Consider the following 26,574-nt stretch of genomic DNA (forward strand, 5'->3'; position numbering starts at 1 on the left):
TAGACTCTCTGAACAGCAATCTCATCCAATAAACTTTCGCTTACAAATCGCTACAATTACCTCTTAACCATAGCAAGCAAAGGGGCTAATGACGAAGAGAAGGGGAAAAAAGAAAAATAACAATCTAGAACTAACAAGGTATCTTGGAGGTAAACCACTCCATGACGTGAAGAGGTGCTTTGATAAGCTCGATCGACAGCTCCACCAATATCGTCACACAGAGGCAGCACGGGCATATACACGACAGCAGCAACCTGTAATTATGACCAAACCAACCTCAATTAGATGCAAGCCTCCTCTGCATTTAGAAATCATATATCTTCCTATTCTTTGTGATTTTTTTGGGAAGAAAGGAGAACATGAGACTCAGATAGAGGACGTACCCTACGATCCAGACCGCGACGCCGATGAGGGAGACAAGGAGGGAGAGGAAGGCGAAGGGGAGTCCCAACAGCCATCCAAGCGGCCGGCACTTGCCGTCGCAGCACATTTTCTCCTCCTCTACCGTGTTATCCCTTTCCTTTCCTCAGCTTCAAAACTCTCTCTTCTTGCTGTTGTTTAAGCAAGTTTCTTCTCGATTCCAATAACTCAGGGCAGGTTTTCCACCCTCTCCTCTGCTACTCAGACGAAAGAAGTTCTCTTCTCAGCCACCCTCTTCTTCTTGTTTCTTTTCTTTCAGACTCGAGCTGCTTCTCTTACCTGTGCCTTCTTATCTTGCGTCCGGTCCTCTTTTGCGACGGAGAAAACAAACGCGTTTTTTATTGCTCATTTGCCTAAGCACAAGGATACGTCCCAAGAGGCCGAGGTCAAACGGAGTTGGCGACAAAGTAGGCGCCCGAAGCAGCATGGAAACGGGCGGCTGTTAGAACAGACGCAAGAAGACACCGTGTAAAAAAATTATATTAAAACATAAAGAAAGCATGCCCAAATTTTCCATTAGTCAATTACATTACTATGTCTTTAGCCAACTGCTGCAGTGCAAGTTTAACACGTCACGAGTGTCTTCTCTCAATAAAGAGCGATAATAAATTTGCTATATTGACAAGACGGCACCTTCAATCCTTCATCCCCGTTTGGAGACAAAATAGCTTTTCCTTGGTAGTTGGTACAGGAAATAGTGTATGAAAAGGTCATTGAAGATTAATAGTTTTTCTGAAATTAATTACAACAAATCCTTACAATTTTCTTATTTTGATAGAAATTTGTTCCCACAAATACTCCATAAGATGATGGCTGTGAAGGATGTTTATCCGACAATCCACAACTAATACTGTGCTGATAGTTTACTTTTCCTTTAATTTTTTTGATAAGTGCTGATAGTTTACTTGATACTAATTCACCAATTACCACCATACCTCAATGCAAAATATGCATTAAATTTAACTGTGCCAAAAAAAAAAACAGAATAGTTCTTGTTAAAAGCCTGTGGGAGACCACATGCATCACAATGATCACATGCTGAGAGTTTTGAAAAATATAGCATAATGAAAGTTGAATTTATGGCACTTTATAAGTTATAAAATGCAAATGCGACTACTCATTCAAACTCAAGTTCTGTGTCCCCATCGCAATGAATGATAGCCAGCCTATCATCCACCTGTCACAGAACCACCATACCCTTTGAGCATAAATAATTATCAACCACGGAATACATACGATGAATATTCTAGTTGCCTAGATCTACCTTTGAAAGATTTTTACTCTTGGTCTCACATTTCAGCGTACCATCATAACCTGGATCAGAACCAAAATATTGTTTGCATGTAGGACTACATATTAATGTTTAACTGATTACAAATGGCTTACCAGTCACAGGGAATTCCGGCTTAATCATGAGCTGAATGGTTGAATGGGACCTTCACGTCCATGTTGTACTCCTTCAACAAGTCTCCAAGGTCATCATTTGTTATATGAGAATATTGTAGTACGAAGTATGTAAAAAAAGATAAAGCATTTGTAATTGAAGGTGGCATTTACCTTTAAAAGTAGCACAAGGAATTCGACCCATCTTTTGACAGACCAGGATGAACCAGTACAGACCAACTGTGACATGTTGAACTTCCTCCTCAGCAATCTTTGCCACAATGTTTGATGTCCTATGATGCCCAAAACTCACCAAATTCTGCACCAGCCTAGGTCCAGCATCGAGGCCTCTAGCCTCCTGAAAGAGTTCTAAATATAATCAATCAGCCAATACAAGACCAAATTAAACAAAAGTGAATCTCTTGGTAATTCAGTTGAAAATAACATGGATCAAGCAAGGGAAACATAAGATAAGACAAGCTTCATTACTAAAAAAGAAAGAACAACTATTCAATACTAATTTTTTTTTAATACTCAAAGCCAAGTGAAAGAAATATATACACAGAACCTCAGAAAGCAGGGAACCAACAAAAAAGAACTTTTACAGAATGCTGCATTGCTAGGACTTCTCACGCTTCCAGGATGCAATCATCAAAGTAAGATTGTCCTTTTTGCAGACTAAAGAACTACCAAATTAGAATTCGAGAAACATTCTATTTAATTTTTACAAGCTTGCTTTGTATTTTAAGATGACATTTGATGCAAAAGAAATGCAACTCTTCTCGGATAAAAAATCACAGAAGATAACACTAAAGAAACGAGGATGCTATTACTTATTCTTTTCATTATACTGCCCATGCAAATTAAAACGATGTGGAGACCGCTGTGGGATTGCAATATTGAGTCTTGCACTTGTGTTAGAAAGGTGACAAGTTGCATGCTCTGTGCTGCCCAAGCCCGAATTTTTGTCCAAGTTACAAGAATTAGTATTCCACAAGGTCAATGCATAAGAAGGCACAGATCTTCCTACAAACATATTGGACTCATTTTTACCAAGACTATACTGTCTCATTTATTCTAGCTGGACAGGATTCAAGATGGAAATATCTGCTTAAGAATTGTGTCACGATCAACAATAATATCATGATTATATAGATTTCAAACCATGATTCAAGTCATATATCCTGAATAGTTACTTTGTAAAAACAGTTTCTATTAGATGAAGTTTGACCTATTGCTGAAGAATAATGACATGTTGGTCTCTTCAATGTTTTTTACCATAAAAAGATATTTTCTTTAGAAAAAAAATGATTCATTTCCTTCCATGTTTCCCATATAATGCCTTAGAACAAAATTCTTCATCATGCACATTGCCAAAAATTACTGAGCCATGAAACAAAAGTATTTAAGATGCACAAGAACCCCAAAATGAGTATAAATCCAAATTCCTTGAGCTGTTTTAAATTTTCACCCAAAGGTGCCCACTCAATCCAAACAAGGGAAATGAGAAGCCCAGTATGATCATGACTAATTAAATGCTCGTAGACTGTCATAAACTGGTTCGAGTGTGTATGTGTGTGATGGGCTCTTGCCTGTCTGTTGAATTCATTTCTGCAACCCCATTTGATTTTTCTTACTCGATTATATGAAATATTAAGACTATAACAAGGAAAAAATAAGTACATTGCAGAGAATATTTGTAAGTACATACATTCCATTAAGATCCAGAGAAATCAATGAGGAGAGCTCCATTTCACATACAAGGATAGTCATGAAAATTATTTATGAACAAGATGGAAAAATCATTTTGACATTGCAAACTTTAATGCACCAAGTGTCCAAGGACAGCTTAACTATTCCCCACACCAGCATCCGGTGCATCATGGATCAATGGCTAAAGGAGAGTCTCTAAGTATAGATGAAGTAAGAAGACTAGAACAGGACAATCTTTGCCTCTGTTTTCTAGCCATTCACTCTTTGAAACCAAATGCCAATATGCATCTGCGCTAATTATCAACTGTCTTCAAAGTTTAGCAAGAGAGGGGATCATGCTCTAGGTCATTCTTGTTTGTTGGATACTTGAACTTTTTAAGGATTTATATGCATAAGGATAGACAAAGTTTGAGTTAGCTAATATCCATTAAAATATAAAAAGAACAACAGCAACAACTCAGATATCTAATTGCATTTGATTTAAACAAATTAGTCTCATCCAATAACAAGCTACTGCAAATCCTTTTCCTAATTCATCATCATCAATTCATCATCCAGCTAACAGGTATCTTCAAAGGTTTCAAGAAATAAGATCACAATACTGACAGCGTATTGAAAGAAAAGCCCTGAGCCCTAAAAATTATAAGCCTAAAATTACCCAAGGAAATGATATCACCCAGTTAACTTCCCTGCCCGAAACCAAGCTCAGCTCACCTCTGCGAGCGTCAGGCGAAGTGCCGGCTCTCGTCATCGGCCACCTGAGCAAAGTCAGAGAAGAACACGTCCCCAACGGCCTTCATGTAAGGGGTGAAACGCGCCACCGTGTCCCACGCCAAGTCTGTAAACATTGAGTGGCAGGCTCAAGCTCTTGTGCGCGGGTACCTCCTTCGGCGAGATCTACTGATATATATCCTCGACTCATTCGATGAACTCCCTCAACAAAAACAGAACACAAGAGGATAGAAAAGATAAGGTACCAAATAGGCCTATCGGGTCGGGAAGGACGGTCGATCGGCCGAGCGACTCCGACGGGGAGGCCATGGCGGCGCCGCCAGGAGTAGGTGTGCTGGGAGAGCCTGGACTTGACGCGGGGGAGGGGGGGGTGGGGGGTGTCGGGGGTGGAGAGAACGAGGGAGCCGCACTCCGAGAGGGAGGAGACGGAGGCGGAGGCGGTCGGGTCGTCGGCGAGGACGGCGGCGTCGTTGGGTTGGCAGGGGCCGTCGAGGCCCCAGCCGTTGCGGGGGCGCGGTTACGGGGAAGAAGAATTGGATGCCGCCGTCGTGGTACCGACCCGTGAGGGCAAGGCAGGCGGGCCCAGCAGTACCCGTCGCACTCCAAGTCTCTAGGATCATATACGACCTTAACTACCTGCAACGGCACTACTAAAAATTCACGGTTCACAAATTAATGTGCGTCGCTGATAGCATTGGCAGAACAAATATATTGAAAAACAAATTATGGTGGTTTCTTTCGTCCAGACCCTGTACCTTCTCGTCCATGCATATTTGGCCATGTAACATATTGAGAATCATGAAGTAGTACTGGACATTTGTGCAGGATATTATGTAAAAGTAAATTATATGAGATGGTCAAGGTGACGGTAATATAATAGCTACTTAACATTTATCCTCCAGCAAGAGATCTACACGGTGGTAGCTAATCATACTGGGTGAGGATCTCACCTTGGTCCAGTTTAGTTACAAGACAATTTTGTTTTTTGATCGTGTTGGGTATACTAAATCTATATGGATATAACATATCCGCCCTAGAAAAAATTAAAAAAAAGCAAAAAAAATATATCTATATGTTCGCTGTAATAGGTTCATAGTCGAGATCCCTCTCCAATGCATGTTTTATACGGCAGGGTGCTGTGTGTGCTTCCACAACGTTGACCGAATACCAAACACGCAAGGTTGAAAGGTTATGCGAGAAAGTTGGGAGATTGTACAAGAGCCCCCCATTTCTAACATAAGCCTTCCAAGATAAGCAATGCCAACTATCCCACCATGCACCAGCTCTCTACCATGCAAATCATATAAGGCCCGTTTGATTTGCGGGAAACGCTAACAAAAAAAATAATGAAAAACCCCTTGTTTAGTTAGAATTTTTTTAAAAAAAAAACGAAAAAGTCGTATTCTCATAGAAATATAATTCCCACGTTTTATATAAAATCTTCCCCATAAAAAACATGAAAAAATAACTTTTCCATGAACTGAAAATCACTCTATTTTTATTTTTTTTCAAAAAAACTCTTTAACATTAAAAAAGCATTAAAGACCTAATTTTTATTAAAGATATAATAGAAATTACACATAACTTTTCCAAAAAAGTAAATGGTCAACCAAACATAAGCACTCTAAAAATCTATTATTTTTTCATTATCAACCAAACATGCCAAAAATTACTTTATCAGACATTCTCTTCTTAAAAATCTGCTTTCTAAAAATCATATTCCTAAAAAAAAATGCTTTCCGCAAACCAAACGAGCCCATAATACAAATTTGGCATCTATAGAACAAGCATTTACAAGGACGTGACAGGTTATTCACTTAAAACTGTAGAATCTAAAAATGGCGCATGGAATTATGTCATGGTGGGCAACAAAATTGATTAGAAATGGTTAGATAAAGTCTTGCCAGGATGAACAGCTTACTGCAAGGAACAAACAGAGCGGTGGGCACAACTTAAATCAAAGCCATCTTTGTTTCAAAGAGCCCCATCGAAACATATACACGTCATTGCCGGCTTGGGCTCCCTACAACCTCAAAGGTGAATAGCTCCAAACCCCATGTTACCCATGGTCACGATGGCAGATCATAAATTTCAGAAAGACTTACCAATCCCAGATTATAGCTACTACAGATTTAATATATACAAATCTAAGACACTTTCCAAGCCTATGTTCTCCATTTGCATCAACAGTGGCAAACAGCTCAAAACTTCGTAGCCTAGCCAAGAAACACAAAGTTGTTCACACTGCATACAACAGAAGAATGAAAACAGGACAAACGTTTGTAGTATACCATTGATTTCAGCAGTAAATAACAGCTGCAGGCAAACCCAAGAACAGCACAACCAATAATTCACAGTTGATCCAGTATAAAGCAGAACCGGTCTTGTTGATTCCCAGATTCCCCAGATTAGTTCTTATGTTTCTAAGAAACTGGCACCACTAAATCCACTTGGCTACATTATCTGTGACCGCTGATCGGACTGAAGGAGAGCATCCCCTCTAACCTATAAATCACTTCCTAAAATACATACAAATTTGCATGAGAAAGGAACTGCAAATTAAGACAAGTACAGATCCCCCCACAATGACTGTGGCTTCCACCAGCTTGCTAACCGCAACTGCAGGAGCCTAGCAACAGTCTGTAAGTCTTAAGAGACAACAAAGAAAACAGAGAGTTTTCAACAGCGGCAAACAGCTAAAAACCTCGTAGCTTAGCCAAGAAACAAAAAGTTGTTCACACTGCATACAACAGAAGAATGAAAACAGGACAAACGTTTGTAGTCTACCACTGATTTCAGCAGTAAATAAGAGATTCAAGCAAACCCAAGCACAGCACAAGCAATAATTCACAGTTGATCCAGTATAAAGCAGAACCAGTCTTGTTTATTCCCAGATTCCCCAGATTAGTTCTTATGTTTCTAAGAAACTGGCACCACTAAATCCACTTGGACCTAGGTCTTACCTCACCGGCAAAATGTAAAAGACTAAATATACATTGGCTACATTATCTGTGACCACTGATCAGACTGAAGGAGAGCATCCCCTCTAACCTATAAATCACTTCCTAAAATACATACAAATTTGCATGAGAAAGGAACTGCAAATTAAGACAAGTACAGATCCCCCCACAATGACTTTTGTGGCTTCCACCAGCTTGCTAACCGAAACTGCAGGAGCCTAGCAACAGTCTGTGGTCTTAAGAGATAATGAAGAAAACAGAAAGTTTTCCAAAGGAAAAGCTGGTGCCAAGCTAACAAGCAAAGCCAGTGTCTTTAATGGGTCAATTTGAATACAATATCTGCAACAGAAAATGAGATGATATTTTGTCATAGCTGCAAAATATCAAGATAAAATAAATTAAAGTGATTCAACATATATTTCACTTAATTTGTCAGATCGAGATGAATAGTAATCTTGCAAGTTGCATCAGTATTCACAATAAAGCTGTCAGATTGCAAGGAACTAGAACAGAAATAACCAAGAACAGTGAAAAGGAAGGAAAAAAACACATAAATTCTTTCTTCAAGAATGAAACAGAAGAAAAAAGAAAACATGATTTTCTATTTAATTTTAATTTCTCAAGTGAAGAGTATCCAAAAAAAAAATATTTATTAAAAATCAAGAAAATGTAACAGAAAGCTTTCTTTTCTTTTCTTTTTTTGCGTCTTCTTGTTTTTTTTTTTTTTTTTTTTTTGGGGGGGGGGGGGGGGGGGGGGGGGGGTGTGGGGGCGCTTGAGAGGCAAATGCAGAGCCCTACCTCCATTTATTACAGGAAAGGCAGGTTTTGAACCCAGGATGCTGGTGACGACTTCAGCAACTTCATCAACAATCCCATCGGCACCTTTACAAAGAAAAAAAACACTTACCTCCAGGCACTAGTCTATAGAAGAGATAGAGGGGATAGGAGTGCTATAAAAGAATCTGAACTCAAGTTTTATTCTTTATCTGCATGGCAAGTACCCTGGGCCTGGGAGTTTGCCTTCCCCCAGTGGATCACACACCTCCCCCAACCTCTTCTATCTTTCCGTAGATATGAATTTATGTCAGATTTTAAGCCTTTAAATCATCTATCTTCATGCAAATCCAAAATCAAAAATAAATAGCACGAGAAAAAAAGGCTAAGCCTAGTTCACAGAAGTTGCCACTCAGAGGCTCTTAAAATGGCATGAAAATAGTTGGGGATAGGCAAAGGAGAGCCTAAAACAGAACTAAATTTTTGCACACCTTCACCCTCTTTGAATCCTTAAATGAACTTTTTCATAGGCTGTTGATTAAGGCAATACTCATTAAGTGGGCAAGTGGAAGAAATGACCACTTAGAGAATGCACCGCCACAACAACAACAAACAGCAACAAATGTAATTCATCACATGAACTTCTTTGGACTCAATACATTACTAAATTCCATGTCCTTGTGCAGGCACAACTTATTTCCCATCATTCTAATCATTATAGCAAAATTATTCTTATAATATTATGTATATGCTTGTCTAGCTAGTTGGCAAAACAACAAAACACACATGACCTAAATATCATCACTTCTGCTTTACTGCTAACTACATAATAACACAATTTGTTTCCCACCATTCTTCTCATTACAAAAGCAAGCAATATCCCAACTAAATGGCATCAGCAATATGTTCATAGTATATTCAACAGCCAAACCCTTGCACAGAGACAAATCCGTAGGCAAACACCCATGTGTGCATGTACATGCATGCGTGCATGCAAATGTGTATTATATTGCTTTCTCTATAAGGCTTAGAGTTCCATTTTTTCACATTCAACGGTTGCCATTGTCCACTCTCAGACTAAAAAGTAACTTCCAATTTATGCAGGAAACAGAAATTTTCACATATATTCATGAATAATAATTTCTCCAAAGCAGGAACCAATTTTGTTATTTGCAACAACCGCATAACTTCTCTCTCAATTCTTTAGCATTTGCTTCCCGAAAACTGAAAAGAACCGTGTTTAGATCATCTCCTAGCTCTTTGCATTAATACTTAATGATATAGCCCTGATAATCAGCATTCCTATATACTTGTAACTGTGCTTGCAATTGCTCTGATTCGTCTGTTAGATTCCGATATACAGAATTTTCTGCAAGGATAATTTCTTACAAGCCATTACGTGACCTTGATCCCCCAAAAATAATCTGATTTCAAGATCTTAATACGCAGTGCAAATTAACCACGCCCACCAAGTTGTTTGCCAAATCTTGTCCATCAATAACCACTGCTATCCTAAAGCAAATTCTCACCCTTTCACAAGCATGGACATTCATGTGTTCCTACTCTACTAGTATAAGTCCTCATTCAACAACTGTTGAATGAATTAATTTAATTTCTAGTATTCACCAAAACATCAAAATCTCTGTTGAAATCGATATAATCCGCTTCATGGCTTACATGTTGAATGTTATACCTCTTATGCCCTTCTTTGCCTAACCATACATTTTATAAGTTACAAGTTACAACTAATGAATTATTATATAATTCTCATATTTTCATTAGTTGCCGCATGACCTTTCCGCTTAGAGTTGATCAGAAATTACCATTTTTGGAGGTTGTAACTCCTAAATACTGAAAAATTCTGCCATCATATAACTTATATCCTCCAGTTTCCCATTAAAGTGGCTTCTGTGCTAATGTCAAGTTCAGTTGATTTGAGTTTATACTTAACAATTTTATTAATCTTTAAGAAAACCAAAATTGCTAACCCAATAATGAAAAACCCTACGATCCCCATGCTAAAATGATCACAATCAACATAGCTGAAAATCACATGTTTCCGATGGTTAGAAGCCACAGCATCCCTCACAAACCTTGACCCAAATCAACTTTGCCAAAAACTCCTTTAAGAGGGTTCCAAAAGCTAAACAATCTTTCAAGAGGGCAAAAACAAAAATAACCATTTGTAAAAACAAGATTAGGGGAACATACACAATACATTATTACACAAAGAATGTAATGATGCAAATTATTCAATAAGATCACACAATTAAGATCCTGTTCATTAATTTCCGGAACCTGTAATGTTTTTTTCCAAAGTTCCACCCACTGTCATTCATATGAGATTGGACAATAGATATTATATTCCTTAAGTTTGAACCTCCAATAATATCATGCAATCCATGCCCCAAAATAAAAAGGAAACCCCGTTTCACCAAATTTAACATCCCAAGTAACAGAAAAAATTCTTCCAACACCCAAAATCCTATCAAGGTGGCCTTATATCCCATATCTGACCAACTCTGACCAAGATCAAAGAGTACAAGATTAAAGAATAAACATAATGCTTTTCATAACTCTCAAGCTTGATTTATTTCACTTAAAATACACATAATGCAGAAAACTTGACTAATGCCTCAAATGACAACTTGGATATAAATCATATAATATCCACCTAAGTGCATATCTTAAAAAAATATAAATTTGCAAAAATTATGTTTTGCATCAGCCAGCCAAATTTACTTTAACTAAAAATAAGGTATTGCATACGAATGTTCCCACAAATATCTAGAATAATGAAAAGAGATTGTTGTCACATACGTTAATTTTCTCCTACAAGGAGAATGAAAATCTGATCCCGCATCTCTATTTAATCCAACCATCACAGAAACTAAAAATCGTTTAAGAATTAATAGTTTTGAGAGACTCGAGAATTCTGAGAAGACTATGCATGAGTACCCCACATGAATTTACGTGCTAGTCGGCATGATATACACAATATGTACCATATCAATGCCTCACTGGCACAAGGCGCTATCAGTCTAGTATGATACCAGCTTCATGATGACACTTGCTGTCTTGCTGGTGCATGCCAAGCATTGGCATGACACATGCTGTGTCAAGTACAAGCCCACACAATGATGGCACATGCACTACATAACTACAGTGTAGTGCGAGGAAATATTGGTTGTTGATTATCAAATTAATGTATAGGCTAGAATTATAATCTAAAGCATCAGTAAATGGTAAAATCTAATCCATAAAATTATTTCCTCTTCAAGAGCTTGAATTTCAACACTTCTAATCATTATGATCAACAATAGAACCTGATTTATCAGGTTTCTCTTCTCAAAAACTATTCGAGCATTAAAAACTAGCTTGAAAGTAAATAATTGGAATAGAAGAGATAGAAATGACAGATACACAGACAGATCAATTTCAATTACTAACAGCAACTCATGGACATAAAGCTTGTTCACTCCTGTACACCACTACTCATAAATGCATGGGAGCATATATAACAGAAACTTATGTACTGTACCAACAGCAGATGCACACAAGTGCATGCACATGCCCCCCACCCCCCACTCAAAAAAAATGCACGCGCACACCCAGAGAGAGAGAGAGAGAGAGAGAGAGAGAGGATAGAACAGAACCTGTCATCTTACCAACTGCTAAAGCATAGCTCCTCAACTCTGTAATAACCTGCTTTTCAACCTAAACAACAGACCTAGATGCATTCCCCATCCACCAGATTAAAGAAGCCCTTAACTTCTTAAATGACAACAATGCTTTAAACAGTAATCCTTATTACTTGCTATACATCCATTTGTAAATTCAGTAAATGAGTTATATTTTTTACATGTCCTATTTCTCATCTACCTTTGATATGATACTAAAAAAATTTCATATCAAAACCATCAAGTAATGATAAAACAGGCAAGGCCATCAAAACATTTTCTTCCAGTTTTGGATCATAAATAAAAATCAAGATAAACCTTGATGCTAGAATCAATATTCTTACAAATATTCAAGGTTAAGGATATAGTAGCTCAATTAAGTGTGGACCTAAGTATTTAATACAGTCTAAAGTAGATTTGAATAAGAAATTCATGGCTTATGTCTATAACCTAATTCACAGATTAGACCTACATCCTCAAGCAGGTTAGGCAGTACCATCTTGCATATTCACTAAGATGGGTGTGTGTAAATGCAGGAAAGAATTCTATGACTCAAAAGAAACCCTACTTAAGAATTACAGTATTTACTGGACATAACTTATTTTGAAATGGTTATATATAGAAAAATATTACAAAATGATAAAAAAAGTGTCCAGAAATCATCTGAAAAGATTAACAATCAAATCATCCATAGACCACATATGAAGACACGGCCTCTTAAAGTTAAAGGCAAAAAAAGACAGATAAGATGGTTGAAATTACAAGTGACGTTTTGATATAGTATGGATCTCTGGAACAAAAAAAAAAAAAACAAAGGATTCTCAAACATTAGTAGATTAGAACAATTGGTTCATTCTTTATATTGACTCAAGATATCAATTCTAGCATCTTTGCAACTCTAGACATGATATCTCAACCTTTTGTCTAAACTGTGTACAAAAACTCCTGTGACAAGGGAGACCTCTCTTCGCATACCGACCCTCCAGTTAGTTCCACTTCTGGGGCGAAGCTGAGCACTCAGGGCATAAGGGCGGGCTTTTCGGTTCTTATTAACGTGCTTTTCCAGCCCCTATCTTCCCACCTCCGGTCACATGAGCTTTCGAGAGCCCGGTCCGGATCTCTTTCTTTTATTTTATATGTATGTCTCATGTCTTTCAGCTCAGCGGGATCTAGAGAAAGACAGACCGACCTACCTACCTGTTTTCAGTGGCAAGATCAATCAAACAAAATAGGCTCAAGAGAAGAACCTGTTTTCTTCTTCTTCTTCAACTATATCCCATCGTATACATCGCCCTATATGAAAATATGAATGTACCCCTATCTATTCAACTCTTAGGTGGGCCTGCACGCACCTTTTTAGGTTATCCGGAAGGAATGGAATGACTAATGTGATGTGAAACCTCCACAAAGAGAAAAAGCGAACACAGAAAAAGGTGAGGGGATTTGCTTTCCCCTCCCCTTTGACCCCTCCGCTTAAAGGAACCCTCCCTATAAACATGTTTTATAGTACACTTATTTCGTCTATTTGATTATCTTGATTGATATTGTTTCTAAGACCACCCAAAACATAGCTCTTGTGAGAGTTTAGCACAAATATAGCACCAGAAAGGTGAAAGTCTTTTTTTTTTGGAAAAAAAGAGGGGAGTGGGGGGTGGGCGATCTCATACCAAGGAATTATATGAGTCGATTACCTAATGTGCCCACTCATTATGCTCCAACTCCTCTTGACTTCCACTAGGTGTAAGCATCACGGATAAAAATGGTGGTGCCTATTGTCTAAATTGCTTTAAAAATCAGCCATCAGCCGTTAGGGCTGCTATAGCAGCCATTATAACAGTTTCGGTACAAAACTGGTATGCTAAGTTCCATAGCAGCGTTATATGGCGATTGGGTATATAAATGCCTGATATATCGGGCGAAAATCAGCTATAGCTGCCACTGTACTACAGGCTCAAAGCGGGTGATCTATTCCATAGCAGCAGGACTGATTTCCAATTGAACCAGTCCAACAATCAGCCAATCTAACTGGTTGTTTAAAGCACGAGCTGGTTTAGTTATTTCATACCCTAACCAAATGGAGACTTTTATCTGTTCCTGATGATGCTTTGTTCGGGGAATTATGTTATATAATTGTGCACATTTTCTACCATTGTTGATGTTATGTGATTGTGGACATTTTTATTTTATGGTTGATATTACGTGTTGGACATTTTATCCAATAAGTAATGTTATTATATTTGAAGGATGATGACATATCATTATATGGTACACCTTTACATTATATGGATGTTAACATGATATTCTGTTGGATGAATGATGTTTTATAGCTTTGACCTTGATTTCTTTTCATTAGTTTTTGCATGAATTTGATGTAAAAATATTGATTTTTAATACTTAAAAAAAAATATTGATATGTTCCAGCTGTTCCCTTTGGGTACATATTACTGCTACAGCTTCCACTATCTGCTATCTACCACATGCCCGTTAGCTGCTTTTTAAAAAATTAATCATCTTCAAGCTATTTGTCCATCTTCCTTGCCCATCAGCATTGTCATTGTATTACTTGTTGGTGTCAAGAGTAATGCCACACAACTCATGCATGCAATAAGCTGCAAGCCTGCAAACGTGCATCTACATTTCTAATATAATCACGTAGAAACACCATGAAAGGGTTTTAGAACCCAAATCAGATCAATATTCCAAACATTCTAATTATCTCTCTGGAATAAATAACAACAGAAAAAAAAAGAAAGAAAAGCTGTCACTGAAATTGAAACTAACATTGTTGTTGTTCAACAGGGGCCATGTTCAAAGGCAGCCATAAACAAATCCTCCAGAAAAAATAAAAATAAAAAGTACAAGCATGCAAGGCACAAGAACATTATGAACTTCTATGTACTTGCAAGTTGTAACAGGGTAATCCAGAAATTTTTAGGTTATATGGTTATTCAGGTGGGTTTAGAATTCCAACACCAACAAAAAGCATAGTCACAACTTTAAAGTCTAGATTTAACTTGTGCCAAAAACACTTGAAAATTCCAAAAAATGAAGTTAACAGTGGGGACTCCACAAATGAGAAAACTTGCAATCATACTGTACACTCGCATCATGATAAATATATAGATAAACCAGAAATGTCAATATGATTACACTGAAATAATTAACAAGTAATTTACAAATAACCTGCATCGCATAACCAGAAAATGTTCAAAATCTGAGAAGGCATTTTTTTTAGTTACGATAGAATTAGCAAGGAAAGGAATGTGATAAGACAGAGAACAATAAAAATATATCACGCAATCAATAGTCAATGAGAACACTTGCATCACGGAGGATTTTATGAGCAAATAAAAGGAGCACTACATAAACTAACCTTAGTAGGAAATACTTGTCCATACTCAATTGGAACTAAAAAAAATTCTGAAAGGAGAAAAAAAATCAACGAAATGGCATTGTAGCACCAAGGAGGAAAAAAAATCAACAAAATCATCGCAATGAAAACCGGCTACTGATGGATGTTTAAAAACTCACATCCAAGTATGTGGTGTGGAACAATTCATCTTTTAAATGTCCAAGGCTTAGAAGCAACGCATGACCAATAATAAAACAAGCAACACAACCAACAAAAAAAAAGTGAATCATTTATGTTTATTTTGGCAAACCATAGAGTGACAGATTAACAGCAGTGAGAGAGAGAAGTCACCATATAAGTAAGACATCTTGTATAACAAATTGAGCACCATGGAAGACTACTTCTCATGACAAATGGTGCGCCTTACAGTGAAGAAGACACCAGAATGGAACAAGGGGACAAGTTATATTATTGGACAGAAAAGGATGTGAAAAAAAAAGCTGTGTCAAGACATCTCAGTGGCATGAGAATCCAATAACTTGTTGGCATCAATATAAAGGGACCAACAAGATGACAATCCTCATGCTAACATTGGGAACCGCGTCAAGAATTAAGTATTAGCACAGTTCTTTGACAATAAAATTATAATGAGGCAGCATGCGCATCCTTCCTAATTTTCAATGAGCCTTGGGCACCACCAACTCTACAAAGCAAAATTGTCAAACCTCACCAAAAAAAAATAAAAAATAAAAAGAAATGGTCCTTCAAACAGCCAACTAAATTTGAAAAATCAAATCACCAAAAGCTACCATTACAATTGAACAATTCACATTCATAATGAGGTGGTTGCAGCCTAGGAATGTAACACATCTTCCGAACGTGAAATCATGAGTGACATTCCACTTTGGTCCCACAGAGAGCAATAGACAATGACTTTAGTCCAGCAGAAATCATAGAGAAATATCTCTAATACGATTCAACAATTCAACTGCAGATTAGAATATGTCAACAGTAAATATTCTATTCCTTTTTTTCCCTACATGAATTACAAAATCAAGTAGTGAAATCATTGCCAAAACAAGGCTCGCACAGCTATACAATTTTCTCTATTAAGTTTGCAGCATCTAGGGCATATCTATTAGCTCCAACAAGTGATACCCCATCTGCTTACCCACCTCACAGTGGATCAGAAGATGACTAGATACTTCCTTTAACCTTCCCACACCTAATGCAAGTCTAGAGTCTTAACATGATCTTTACATTTTTTCCCAATAATCACAGGTCAAGATCTCTTTGATAACTACCAACAGAAACTCTTAGGGAATTCAGATGATCCATGTCAAAGAAAGAAGGTCCCTGAGAATTCTTTTCACTAATGAGGATTGTAAAGGACCTCAGTTGTTAGAAGTTCAAGGGTTCTGACGGTTGAAAGCATCTACCATTACTAATATGAGGATATCAACTGTCACAGGTTCATTTCCCTCCAATGTGACAATCACAGAAGCTCCATCTATTCATTGTTTCAAACCAACTACAAAGCATCCCTTAACCAATATAATATCAAAAGAGTATCTGATGGTCTAAAAGCAAAAGGAGTACCGGATTTCCCTTACCATCTCCTGCAAATCTATAATCCTTCAACAAAGTGGGACAAATATTTCTTGCAATGCTCGCATCTCCGTCCACAACATCCATATAGCAGAAGGGGCCAAAACCATTTCTCGAAATCAAAGCCTCAAGTCCAACCCTTCAAGTATTATTTTGCAACCTACTACAAGCAGGATAAAGACAAATGCCAAAAAAAGGGAACAACTACAGAAGGACAATACAATCAAGAAACATCCTTGGGTTTACACTGTTTAAGATCCCACAAGGCTTTAAAAAATTGACTAAATAGGAGAAAAATAGCAGGCGACCTTACAATCTGGAAAATCAAATAAATTGCTCACAAACATCCGCATTAGCTTGTGTACTATTAGAAACCTTCATGATGATGCAAAATCAATTTCTTCTAAAATGCCGATCAGTTAGGAGAAGTTTCTACAACTCTGGTCTGAAACAGGTTCATTATTAACACCTGAAGTTATAGCACCTTCAAACCATATTTCCTTGAAATTTCACCAACGTATACCCCATTTCCATGGTAGTGGCCCTAAATAAAGAGAACTACAGTGAGATGGCTAGAAATTGTGAATTTAGTAATAGAATGTCTACCTTTAGAAATTGTCTCTCTTCAAGAGACAAGCTGCTTTTCAAGATTTTCCATGGTTAGGCCTCGACCAGAAAGCTCCCAAATGAAGCACTAAAGGAGAACGTATGTCATCTTCAATATTGCTATTGGTGTCGCCTTAGAATTGATGATTCTATATTTCTACCTACAAATAAGGAATGTGATCTTCAATATTATTATTTGCTTCACCTAGTTTTGATGATTTTAGTAACATGTACACCGCCTCACCATGGCTAAGTTCACCTAAAGCCTAACTACTGCCTCACAACATCAAACCATAAGACTCTCACTCAAAGGATTGTCCTCTATATTCCAGAAACAGCTGCTGCTCTATCAAAATGATTGCCTTATTTGCTATTTCACAATCATCTCCTGCACCCCATCCCCTCTCAAACTAAAGCATCCTTTGAAAGGCATATCTAACCATCGACTAGGCCATGGGAAAGATGAGAGAAAGTTAGGTATGCCATGAACATCTATATATCCACCCACAAACTCTGCAATCCACAACTGCCATGGATACTTCCTAGGCAGTACATCGCACTTTAAATTAAGATAACAATGAATTTATTGCTGATTGTAGTATCCATTGGTACCCTATGTCAACCAAATCACTCTCCTTACATCAACATACACATCTTCCCAAATAAATCCACTAAAAATAATATGCATTAAGTAGTCATGATTGAAAAATTATATAGACTCCTGTATTATATTGTCATAGATTCTTCGAACCATCCACCACCCCTAATGGCCTCATTTGGTATTGCAAATTTCAGCCAAAAAAATAAAAAAATGAAGACAGGAGATACAACAGAAAAGAGATTAAAAATATTTATGATACTAACAACCTTACCCTCTCCAATTTTTCATCAATAATAATAAGATTGGGCTTTTTGCCAATTTTTCACCAATGGTCAATATCAGAATGAAGCAGGTGAATCCTTTCTATCTATTTTAAGTCCACAATTAACTATGTACATATGAATATTAAATTGTCAAACCTACTAACAGTCATCTGTTTTGACAATCATATCTATCTAACACCCTAAATCTTCTAATGGAACCTCAAGCTAGAACAATTACTACATTTCTCTTCCTTACATCACATACACACCCTTGCCTGCACTAACTAAATATTTCAGGTCCTGTCCCCCCATCCTGAAAACCTCTAGAGCCACAGGTGTAAATAAGACATTATAACATACAATCCCAAGGTTAAATAGGAGAAGTCTGTATCAGGAAGCCACATGTTCAGAGAACTATAACATCAAACATCCACGCAAGCTCGTAAATATGCAATGAATACATATTTATTACATTATAATGCAGTAAAATGTTTTTACATGTAATAATTATACTTTTATTTTGAGATGGCAAATGATGTATGTAAAACAAATAGCACAACAATGCCTAGTACCTTACACAGAATAATTAACAACACAATATACGTAACACAGCTAGAAGTATGTACCTAAAACTAAGTACACTTGATTTCATCTCACTACATTGTTCCAGATATATAAATTGCAGCTTTTGGTAAGAATGGAAACATATCAAGTTCAATTACTGGAGAAAAATAATTGTATCATATCACAGAACAGAGCCTCAACAAGCACTTCCTCATAAGCGTTCATTATACTTCTAACCTGTTTCATAAGCATAAAAACTCACACTTCAATTCTATGCAGCTGGTTTAATTACTTATGACTGATCATATCATGTAACCTGCCTTTCAGATTATATTCTTCGATGCTATGTTACAATCCAGGATTCCATCATGCAAATCACCATAGATCACAATTGTCGCCTACTTATTCATTTGTTAATTAACATTTCACAGAAACAAAAAGAAGCAGTTAACTATGATAAAGTAGGAGCGCTGCTCTTACTGTTGCGTGTCAGGTATCAATAACATCATATAATTTTCTTGCTGGAATTACTAACTCATCCAGCTGTCTTGATCCCCAAATGGTTTTGACATAGCCATCAACTTTTTGTAAAACCTCACAATCCCAAATAAGATGAAGAACATGTCTAATCATGTCTCTTACAGATCAAGGTTCAAGATATTATGAACAGAAAACTTGACAAACAAAATAACAAAGCCACAAATCAGTTAGCTTCAAGCTATTGACTATTTTCCCACATAATAGCATCCACCACCTTGATCCTACATGTCGCTCCAAACAGGTCCATAGAGCAAGAAGGTTGAGACTGGAAGCACAATAGGGGGAAAAAAGTTAACCTAGTGGCGTCACAAGCAACCACCCAAGCACCTAAATGGTCCACTACAGCACTTAGGTATGGCATGCTGCCTAAGCATTGCTGGCTAATCCATAGATTGAACAGTCCACCAAAGGTTAATTCAAGACACATTAATCCACTTAAAATTAATTTAACTTTTATATAATATACCTGCATAACTTCTACATAATTAAGCCATAACTATACAGTTGACTACAGTCAACATATATACATAAACGTACGAACGTATATGTATCTTTTTTATTTCATATTCTAGCTCTTCATCATTCCAGTTTCTTTCTTTGTTTTCCCCAGTTTTTTCTTTTTAAGCAACTGAGACAGATGTCTGAAACAAACATGCAACAATTAAACAACTCTAGCATGCCTCACTAAGCAAATTGCACCAATTCATTATGGAAATTCTGACTCCTATAGCACTCCGTTTCCTTGATCCTGGCCAAATTTGCTAGCCAGTCTGCAGCATCATTTGCCTCTTTATACATCATCCACACATCATCACATTCCACTCAGTATAGGATTGTACTTCTCTGGCCTATGGAACTGTCCTATGTGTAACCCAACACAGCTTTGGAATCTGATTCCATCCAAATTATCCTAGAGCTTTCACCTATGGTCCATGCAAGGCCCTTTCTCAATGCACAAATCTCCAATGTCTAGACTCTAGACATCCAAAGTCCAAGATGATTTAGCAGCACCGAATACAAGTCTCCCCCTTCATCCTCACATATAAAACCCATTGCTGCTAATTATCCACTTAACATTACAATGCATCTGACGATGTTTATAACACCATTTGGTGGAGCCTCCCACTTGAACCATATTTTTCAGTTTTAACATTGTTAATTTTTTCTTAATCCTCATCTTATTCTCTAAAGACTTCCCATTTTTCGTCCCATAGAAGCTTTTCTTTGACTTCCTTTTCTCTTTCCTCCAATTTTCTTCTCCTCCTTCCATTCCCCCTATTGTTTATTTTGTTTTTGACTATTTGTCCTCTTTTTATCGACATTTTGTGCTCAAAATCATATTACCCCACTTTGCTAACACTGTTTCGTAGATCACAAGGCATGAAGCATAAGAAATCTATTAAGTATATAAATTCTAGACTGAGAATTCCTCTGATATGAGTGGTTATATTGGCATGTCCAGTTTCATTCCACAATCATGATATATAATACTAGAAATGGGAAGTATGCCACATGATATTTTATTTACTCTTCCAAGATCATCAACATTTATTCCTTCTATAAACTTCCTAGTATATCACTCATATAATCGAAGTATTATATGTTCCGTAATAATGTACTAACAGAAGATACTTTAATTGTATGCATTGTGTGAATATTATTTCTATATTTAGGTAACATAAATTTTTTAGTTTAATGATCAAAATACTCTTAAGCAAGTACATATGCACACAAACAAACACATTCATTTAATTAAGAGAGAAAAAGGCCACCTGAGTTACTTGGCAGTTCGCTTGGGTGCCGAAGCACTAGAGGCTGCCTAGACATCTACAGGTCACCTACACCTTAGCAACTGCTTGAGGCCTGACCGCACTGACAACTTGGATAAAGCATGAACCTACAAGTTCGAAGGATAAAGGAGTATTGTAATCAAAAAAATGGGGAAATATAGTTTACAAGGGTTAAAAGGCATCTTCCTAGCCCCTCCCTTCCTCTCTGTTTCTAATTTTGTATTAGTAAATCAAGTCGGCAAGAATAAAGCAGCAGCCTCTAGCATAGAGGCCATGACAATTTTTCTCGCCAACTGCTGATTAATATCACACTCAAAGCCAACAACTTAGGAAGCTTCTTATCCCTAAAGTAATAATTCTTCTTAAAGAAGCAGAAAAATGCATCTAAACAAGGACAATTATTATTGAGGAAAAATAACCTACCTTGTGAATATTAGCAAATCATAACAGGGAATTGCTGCTGCAAGAAATGGCTGGGCTTTTGTAGTTTGTGACGTTTGGACCTGTGAACCTAAGAAAAGCACCATGCCTACCCATATACTCCCTAGGAACATAAATTCGTTATTCCAACTTAAAGCATGGAATAAACATTAGTATTACAAAGGGTTTCCCACTAAAGCGAAGACCTATAAAAATCATTCAAAATAGCATTCAATGTTCCGGTGAAACATGCTCCAACCAATACACATAGTAACACAATAATCAAAACTGCACGTGCTTTCTAAGAGCGTCCTTACTAAAACTATCCGCTTCCTGCGCACGCACTCGCAAAGGCTCCCAGCTGCCAATTCTGGCAACTAAGCACTCAACTTAGTTTCTTTCCACCTGCAAAGACCCTAATCAAGGATCTTGAGATAACCTAGAAACCATCAATGCATGCATAGTCATCACATTCGCATATCTCCACTAAGGTTATTCCACATGGCACGTTGACATTCATCACCGAAGTTCCCAATCACACAGCCCATACCAGACAGATTTAGATTGTCAACATAAGAGAGGTAACAATATCCAAGGTGATCAGTAATCTACAATTGATGAATGAGCGAAGTGTTACCTACATCTTGTCTTTGAAGGCCCAATTAGTGTCAACATAATACAGTGTATTTTACCTTCAAAAAGCCATAAATGATGCTCCATTATCGATAAGCATGCTGTTTTTATTCTATATGATTTCTCATAGATTTTTGTTGAATATGGAGTCTATTCAGGAACCATACTGTGTTTATAAGTTTAAAAAACAATTCCACAACACCCAACTAAACACCCTAAATCATTCTGCAATTTACAGGTTTGGCAGCATGCTTCTTAAAGAAGTTCCTCCAACTTACTAATTTGTCCTATCAGTCACAATAACTTGCATAAATCAATCAGGTATTCATAATGCTCAAACAAGGATGTGAGGTCACTTATCTAAATACATAATCCAACATAGAAAATATAACTCTTCCAATTATCTTGCCATGTAATATCTATGAGAAAAGGAGATTGCACCTACAGAAAACTGGATTGCATCAATTCACACAAACCATTAAACATGGGAGGAAACTAATCCAAAAAAATTATAGGTTTGTGAAACTGAAAACCGCCCATAGATCGCACGCTCCCTTTGAATCAGTTGCTTCATTTCACGATCTGAGTACTAGTAAACCTAGCAGCTGGAGTATAAAATAAAATGCTTGAATCATTTTAAAACTTCACTCCACTCCCAGTCCAACTCTTAACCAGCTAACCCCAATTTTATAAACTTCCACACACCAGTGTCAAACTTTTCCTATTGCAAATTGTCATCTCATTCTCCTAACAGCAGCCCTGGTTAGTAACACTTTTTTTCCTTTTTTAATGAACCCTTGTGTCATGTTTTTAAGGGACACCCATCTATTGCTAGTTAAAACATCAAATTACCTCAACAGCAACACCAATAAAAATTTTATCTAATTTAAAATTAAAACTTAAATCAGAGTTGCTACTTCCTAGGTGCTCCTACGTCTTGAATCTTTGGCATGTACCGTTTTTCCTCCTACAGCCACATATGCTCCATATGAACTTCTAAGACAGACTGCTTAATTACAAATAACTCTTTTGATATTTACTTGATGGAGTAAATGTCAATACCTCACATAGAACCTTTACAAAGACCAGAACATTCATTAAGTGTAGATGCTTTCTTGGGTAATAACTTGCCACCGTTTTCAATGGTACATGAAGTGGAAAGTGATACAGACAGTCAACAGCTTCAGAAAGTATCCATATTCTAAGATATGTGCACAAAAAACATCGTAAGCATATATTTTCCGCATTCCACTAACAGGAGCATAAGACCTTTCCTAAAACTAATATAGAAAGGTAAAATGAAACCTTGAATGATCCAGTGAACAAATCATGTATGCATATCAAACAATAACAAAAAAGTTAATTGGATCAACTAATTATCTCAGTTCCAGCTTTAGCTAGACACATGGCAGTAAAAACAATTAGCAATAACCTATATCCTACCTGCATTGAATCTGCTCATGTTCTAGGTGAACGTGCCACATCCGATCCATATGCAGAAGAACTTTCACTGTCGGAATCTGCAATGACTCAAAATGAGTGCAATAGCTCAATCTAACTTCCTAAATGTCCAAACATCATAATTAGATGTCACATGACCTAGATCTTCTTAAACACATGTAAAAGAAAAGTACTTACCAGTGGACGAGGATCCTGAATCACTGCTAGAGCTGCTTGAACTGCTTGATCTACTGGCATTATCCCCTTTTGTTTCTTCTCCAGCTGGTGACGAAGAAGCCACGTACTTCTCATCCACCACTACATTCCAATTTGGCATGAACATAACATGAGACCATCATGTTGCATAACAAGAACCAAAACATGCATATTCCCAATGAAGTTACCTGTCTTACTTTCATTGGGCATTTCCACAGGGATAGGCTCTTGAGCCTGTGAAAAATCCAAGAAAAGTATCAGCATGTAAACTTGGTTGATAGAAAAATTTAACCAGAAAAGAAAAGAAGCAAGTTAAGATGTTGCGGAAACTACCCTTTCATGCACCATTTCCCTGGCATTACGCTCAGCCTCTTGCCTGGCTAGAACAGCAAGCTCCGCCTTCCTCTTGTTCTTGCTTAGACTCTTTTTGTAATTGGTCACAAATCTATCAAGCTCCCAGAGTGTCTCCACATCCACGCTATCTATATCCACTTCGATTTCATCATCATGCTGGTAGACAGATGAATTCCTCTTCTTAATGATCTGCACTATGTTCTCTAGCTTCTCTGGTGGCAAATTCTGTAGGTTATTGCTCAGTCTCTGCTTCTCCTCGAATGTCATATCCCTCTTGTGTGGATCCTTTGCCTTCGGCTTCTTCAGGGCCTGCGGCCGGCCAACAGGTGGGGCATAATTCACCGGCTTCATCTTCGAATCTACTGCCATAGGATAAATGGTGGAATCTGACCTCTCCAAAGTCCTCACATCAAGCGGCGGAGGCTTCTTTGGCGCAGGTGGGTGGGAAAGGTAGGAGAACTCGGCCTCGATGGCAGGCCACCGCTCGTCAAATATCTGGGACAGCTGCTTGGCCATGATGTGAACATCCTGCCCCTCAGGGTTGTAAATCATAGCATTGCGGAAGGTGAGTCTCACATCCTCTGCAAACTCCCGAGGGGACTTGTACCAGTTCTTGCTGAGCCGGGACTTTACGGTGCCGAGGTCCATCGGGTGTTTGATGATGCTGAAGTAGTCATGTAGGCCGAGGGCTTTCGCGTCAACTGGGCTATTGAAGACCCACCCATGCTTGTGCTTCATCAGCTTGGCGAGAAGCACGGCACAGCTCTTGAAGGCCTGAGCAAACTTCTTTTCCACAGCATCGGTGCCATGGTCCAACTCCCCTAAACTATGCTTCTTGCTGCCATTAGCCTTGGACTTCTTGTGGCCATGAGGCTCAGGGGGTGGAAATTTCTCCTTCCCGAGGACAAAGTCAGAGTTCCGGTAGTACTGGTTGGCCTTGGGCGTCCGCTTCTCCTTCTCCAAGCCCTCGCTAGGGTTGTTCTCGGTGGCAACAGAAACAGTGGGCTGGCGGCGGAACGGGGCCGAAGCGGGGGTCTTGGTAGAGACAGGGGTGTTAGGGTCAGTCACGGAAAGCTGGGAGTGGGTGTACCCGGCAGCCGGAGCGGAGGAAACGGCGGCCGCGGCGGAGGCGAGCTGGACCTCGCGGGCCTCAATCTTCCGGGAGAGCGCACGTACCTGCTCGAGCTCGGCAGTGAGCTTGCGGCGGAGCTCCCGGATCTCCTGCCTCGACCGGGAGGCGAGGCTGATGGTGATGCTGCGGCTGTGGACGTTGGGCTGGCTCCGCTGAGCAGCATCAGGGGGCTGGGGGCGGTTGAGGCTGGAGGCGTCATCGTCGGAGGCAACGGAGGAGGGGGCAGGTGGCTGCGGCGGAGGCGGGCGGCGGGGGGAGCTGGCGGCGTCGTCGGCGGCTGTGGCGGCTGTGGGGGTTTGATCGGATGATGGCGGGGGCTGGGGATTGGAGGCGGGCTTGGGGTTCTTGTTGTGGGTTTTCCGGGTGTAGACCTTGTTGCTCTCCGCCCACCGCTGCTTCTCCCGCGAGCCGTCACCGCCGGCGCCGCCCCCTACAAGAGGCCCCGACGCCATGCAAGCAAAGGGCGGAGAGAGAATTCCAGGGTTTCCTTTGGTGGGGGAGTTCGGATTAGGGTTTTTGTGCCAAGAAATCCTAAATATGGAGGAAATCTATTGGAGGCTGCCGGCGGTCAAAGCGATTGGAGAGGCGAGATCGAAGTACCAAATGGAAGAGGATAAATAAGGGGAAGAAATGGGTCGGAGGTTTACCTCAGGGGCCGGAGAGGGTGGAGGGCTTGGAAACGATGCTTTCTTTCCGATGAGAAACGACGCTTTCTTTCGAAGAGAACCCGAGCCCGGCGAGTGACCCTGGATCTGGTTATCGTGGATCTTGGTTTCGGACAGTCCGCGTTATTTAGGATTCGAGAAGACGCGGTGGCGCACGCGTCATCGTAACCGTTGGTAGAATATACCTAGTGGCCGATCGGATGGCCCGGGTGATCCGCCTTCACGGTGTGCCCGATGCCTACGAGCGGGATTTGGGATTTGGGCTCGGCCGCAGGGCAGCGTGCTCTCGAAGCTTTCTCCTGAAAGAAAACTAAAGAATGCAATGGTCAAAGAGCCGTGGATGGACGTGTAAGTAGGGGCGCACGCGCGAAATCAAAGATTGGGGGACGATCATATGAGATGAGCACTATAAAATATTTTATAAAGCCATATTTTCCTGGCATTCATCTGTAGAAAAAAAATCTAAAAATTAAATAAAAATAAGATTTCTGCTAGAAGTCCATCAATCTCATAATTTTAAAAAATTAAATAAAATATAATTAGTTGTTTGCTGTGTATCATCTGGTGATATAATGTATACTGATGAAAAAAACATGTTCTGAATACTGTATATAGATGTATTTGGAAGTATGTATTGGATCACTGCTATATGTGTATCAAATAAGTTTGCAATATGCATCAGAAAATCGACGAGTATATATCATTGGTCATGTAGTGTGTATTGGTAA

General features: G+C 38.7%; 2 protein-coding genes across 10 annotated transcripts; both read right to left on the reverse strand.

Moving 5' to 3' along the window:
• LOC120111930 (signaling peptide TAXIMIN 1-like) lies at positions 1-512 on the reverse strand. The gene is made up of 2 exons (XM_039130318.1): positions 384-512; positions 1-254 (listed from the first exon to the last, which is right to left on the reverse strand). The coding sequence occupies exons 1-2, from the start codon at positions 488-490 to the stop codon at positions 131-133; spliced, it is 231 nt and encodes a 76-aa protein (XP_038986246.1). The 5' UTR covers positions 491-512; the 3' UTR covers positions 1-130.
• On the reverse strand, positions 1-25,969 carry LOC103703632 (transcription factor GTE4-like). Of its 9 annotated transcripts, none has more exons than XR_003385532.2 (8): positions 24,029-25,965; positions 23,884-23,929; positions 23,678-23,797; positions 23,483-23,559; positions 1,978-2,161; positions 1,807-1,877; positions 384-859; positions 1-254 (listed from the first exon to the last, which is right to left on the reverse strand). XR_003385532.2 is itself a non-coding variant. In XM_039130316.1 (6 exons), the coding sequence occupies exons 2-5, from the start codon at positions 25,631-25,633 to the stop codon at positions 23,498-23,500; spliced, it is 1,833 nt and encodes a 610-aa protein (XP_038986244.1). In that variant the 5' UTR covers positions 25,634-25,712; positions 25,829-25,956; the 3' UTR covers positions 7,015-7,547; positions 23,483-23,497. The 9 variants fall into 9 exon arrangements, 4 of the variants coding, with proteins under 4 accessions (XP_038986244.1, XP_038986245.1, XP_008784809.1 ...); XR_005513421.1 differs by adding an exon at positions 949-1,734 and having other exon boundaries at positions 1,807-2,161; XR_005513422.1 differs by having other exon boundaries at positions 384-773; positions 1,807-2,161.
• Positions 25,970-26,574: the final 605 nt, after the last annotated feature.

The sequence above is a fragment of the Phoenix dactylifera genome, chromosome 9 (genome assembly GCF_009389715.1).
Source record: "Phoenix dactylifera cultivar Barhee BC4 chromosome 9, palm_55x_up_171113_PBpolish2nd_filt_p, whole genome shotgun sequence".
Lineage (NCBI taxonomy): Eukaryota > Viridiplantae > Streptophyta > Magnoliopsida > Arecales > Arecaceae > Phoenix > Phoenix dactylifera.

Excerpts from the sequence above, each read along its gene's own strand:
- LOC120111930 (XM_039130318.1), bottom strand. The coding sequence starts at position 490 with ATGTGCTGCGACGGCAAGTGCCGGCCGCTTGGATGGCTGTTGGGACTC. Across the intron at positions 255-383 it reads GTCGCGGTCTGGATCGTAGG|GTTGCTGCTGTCGTGTATAT; the intron begins GTACGTCCTCTA and ends TCATAATTACAG.
- LOC103703632 (XM_008786587.4), bottom strand. The coding sequence starts at position 25,633 with ATGGCGTCGGGGCCTCTTGTAGGGGGCGGCGCCGGCGGTGACGGCTCG. Across the intron at positions 23,930-24,028 it reads GGGAAATGGTGCATGAAAGG|GCTCAAGAGCCTATCCCTGT; the intron begins GTAGTTTCCGCA and ends GATTTTTCACAG. Across the intron at positions 23,798-23,883 it reads GCCCAATGAAAGTAAGACAG|TGGTGGATGAGAAGTACGTG; the intron begins GTAACTTCATTG and ends ATTGGAATGTAG.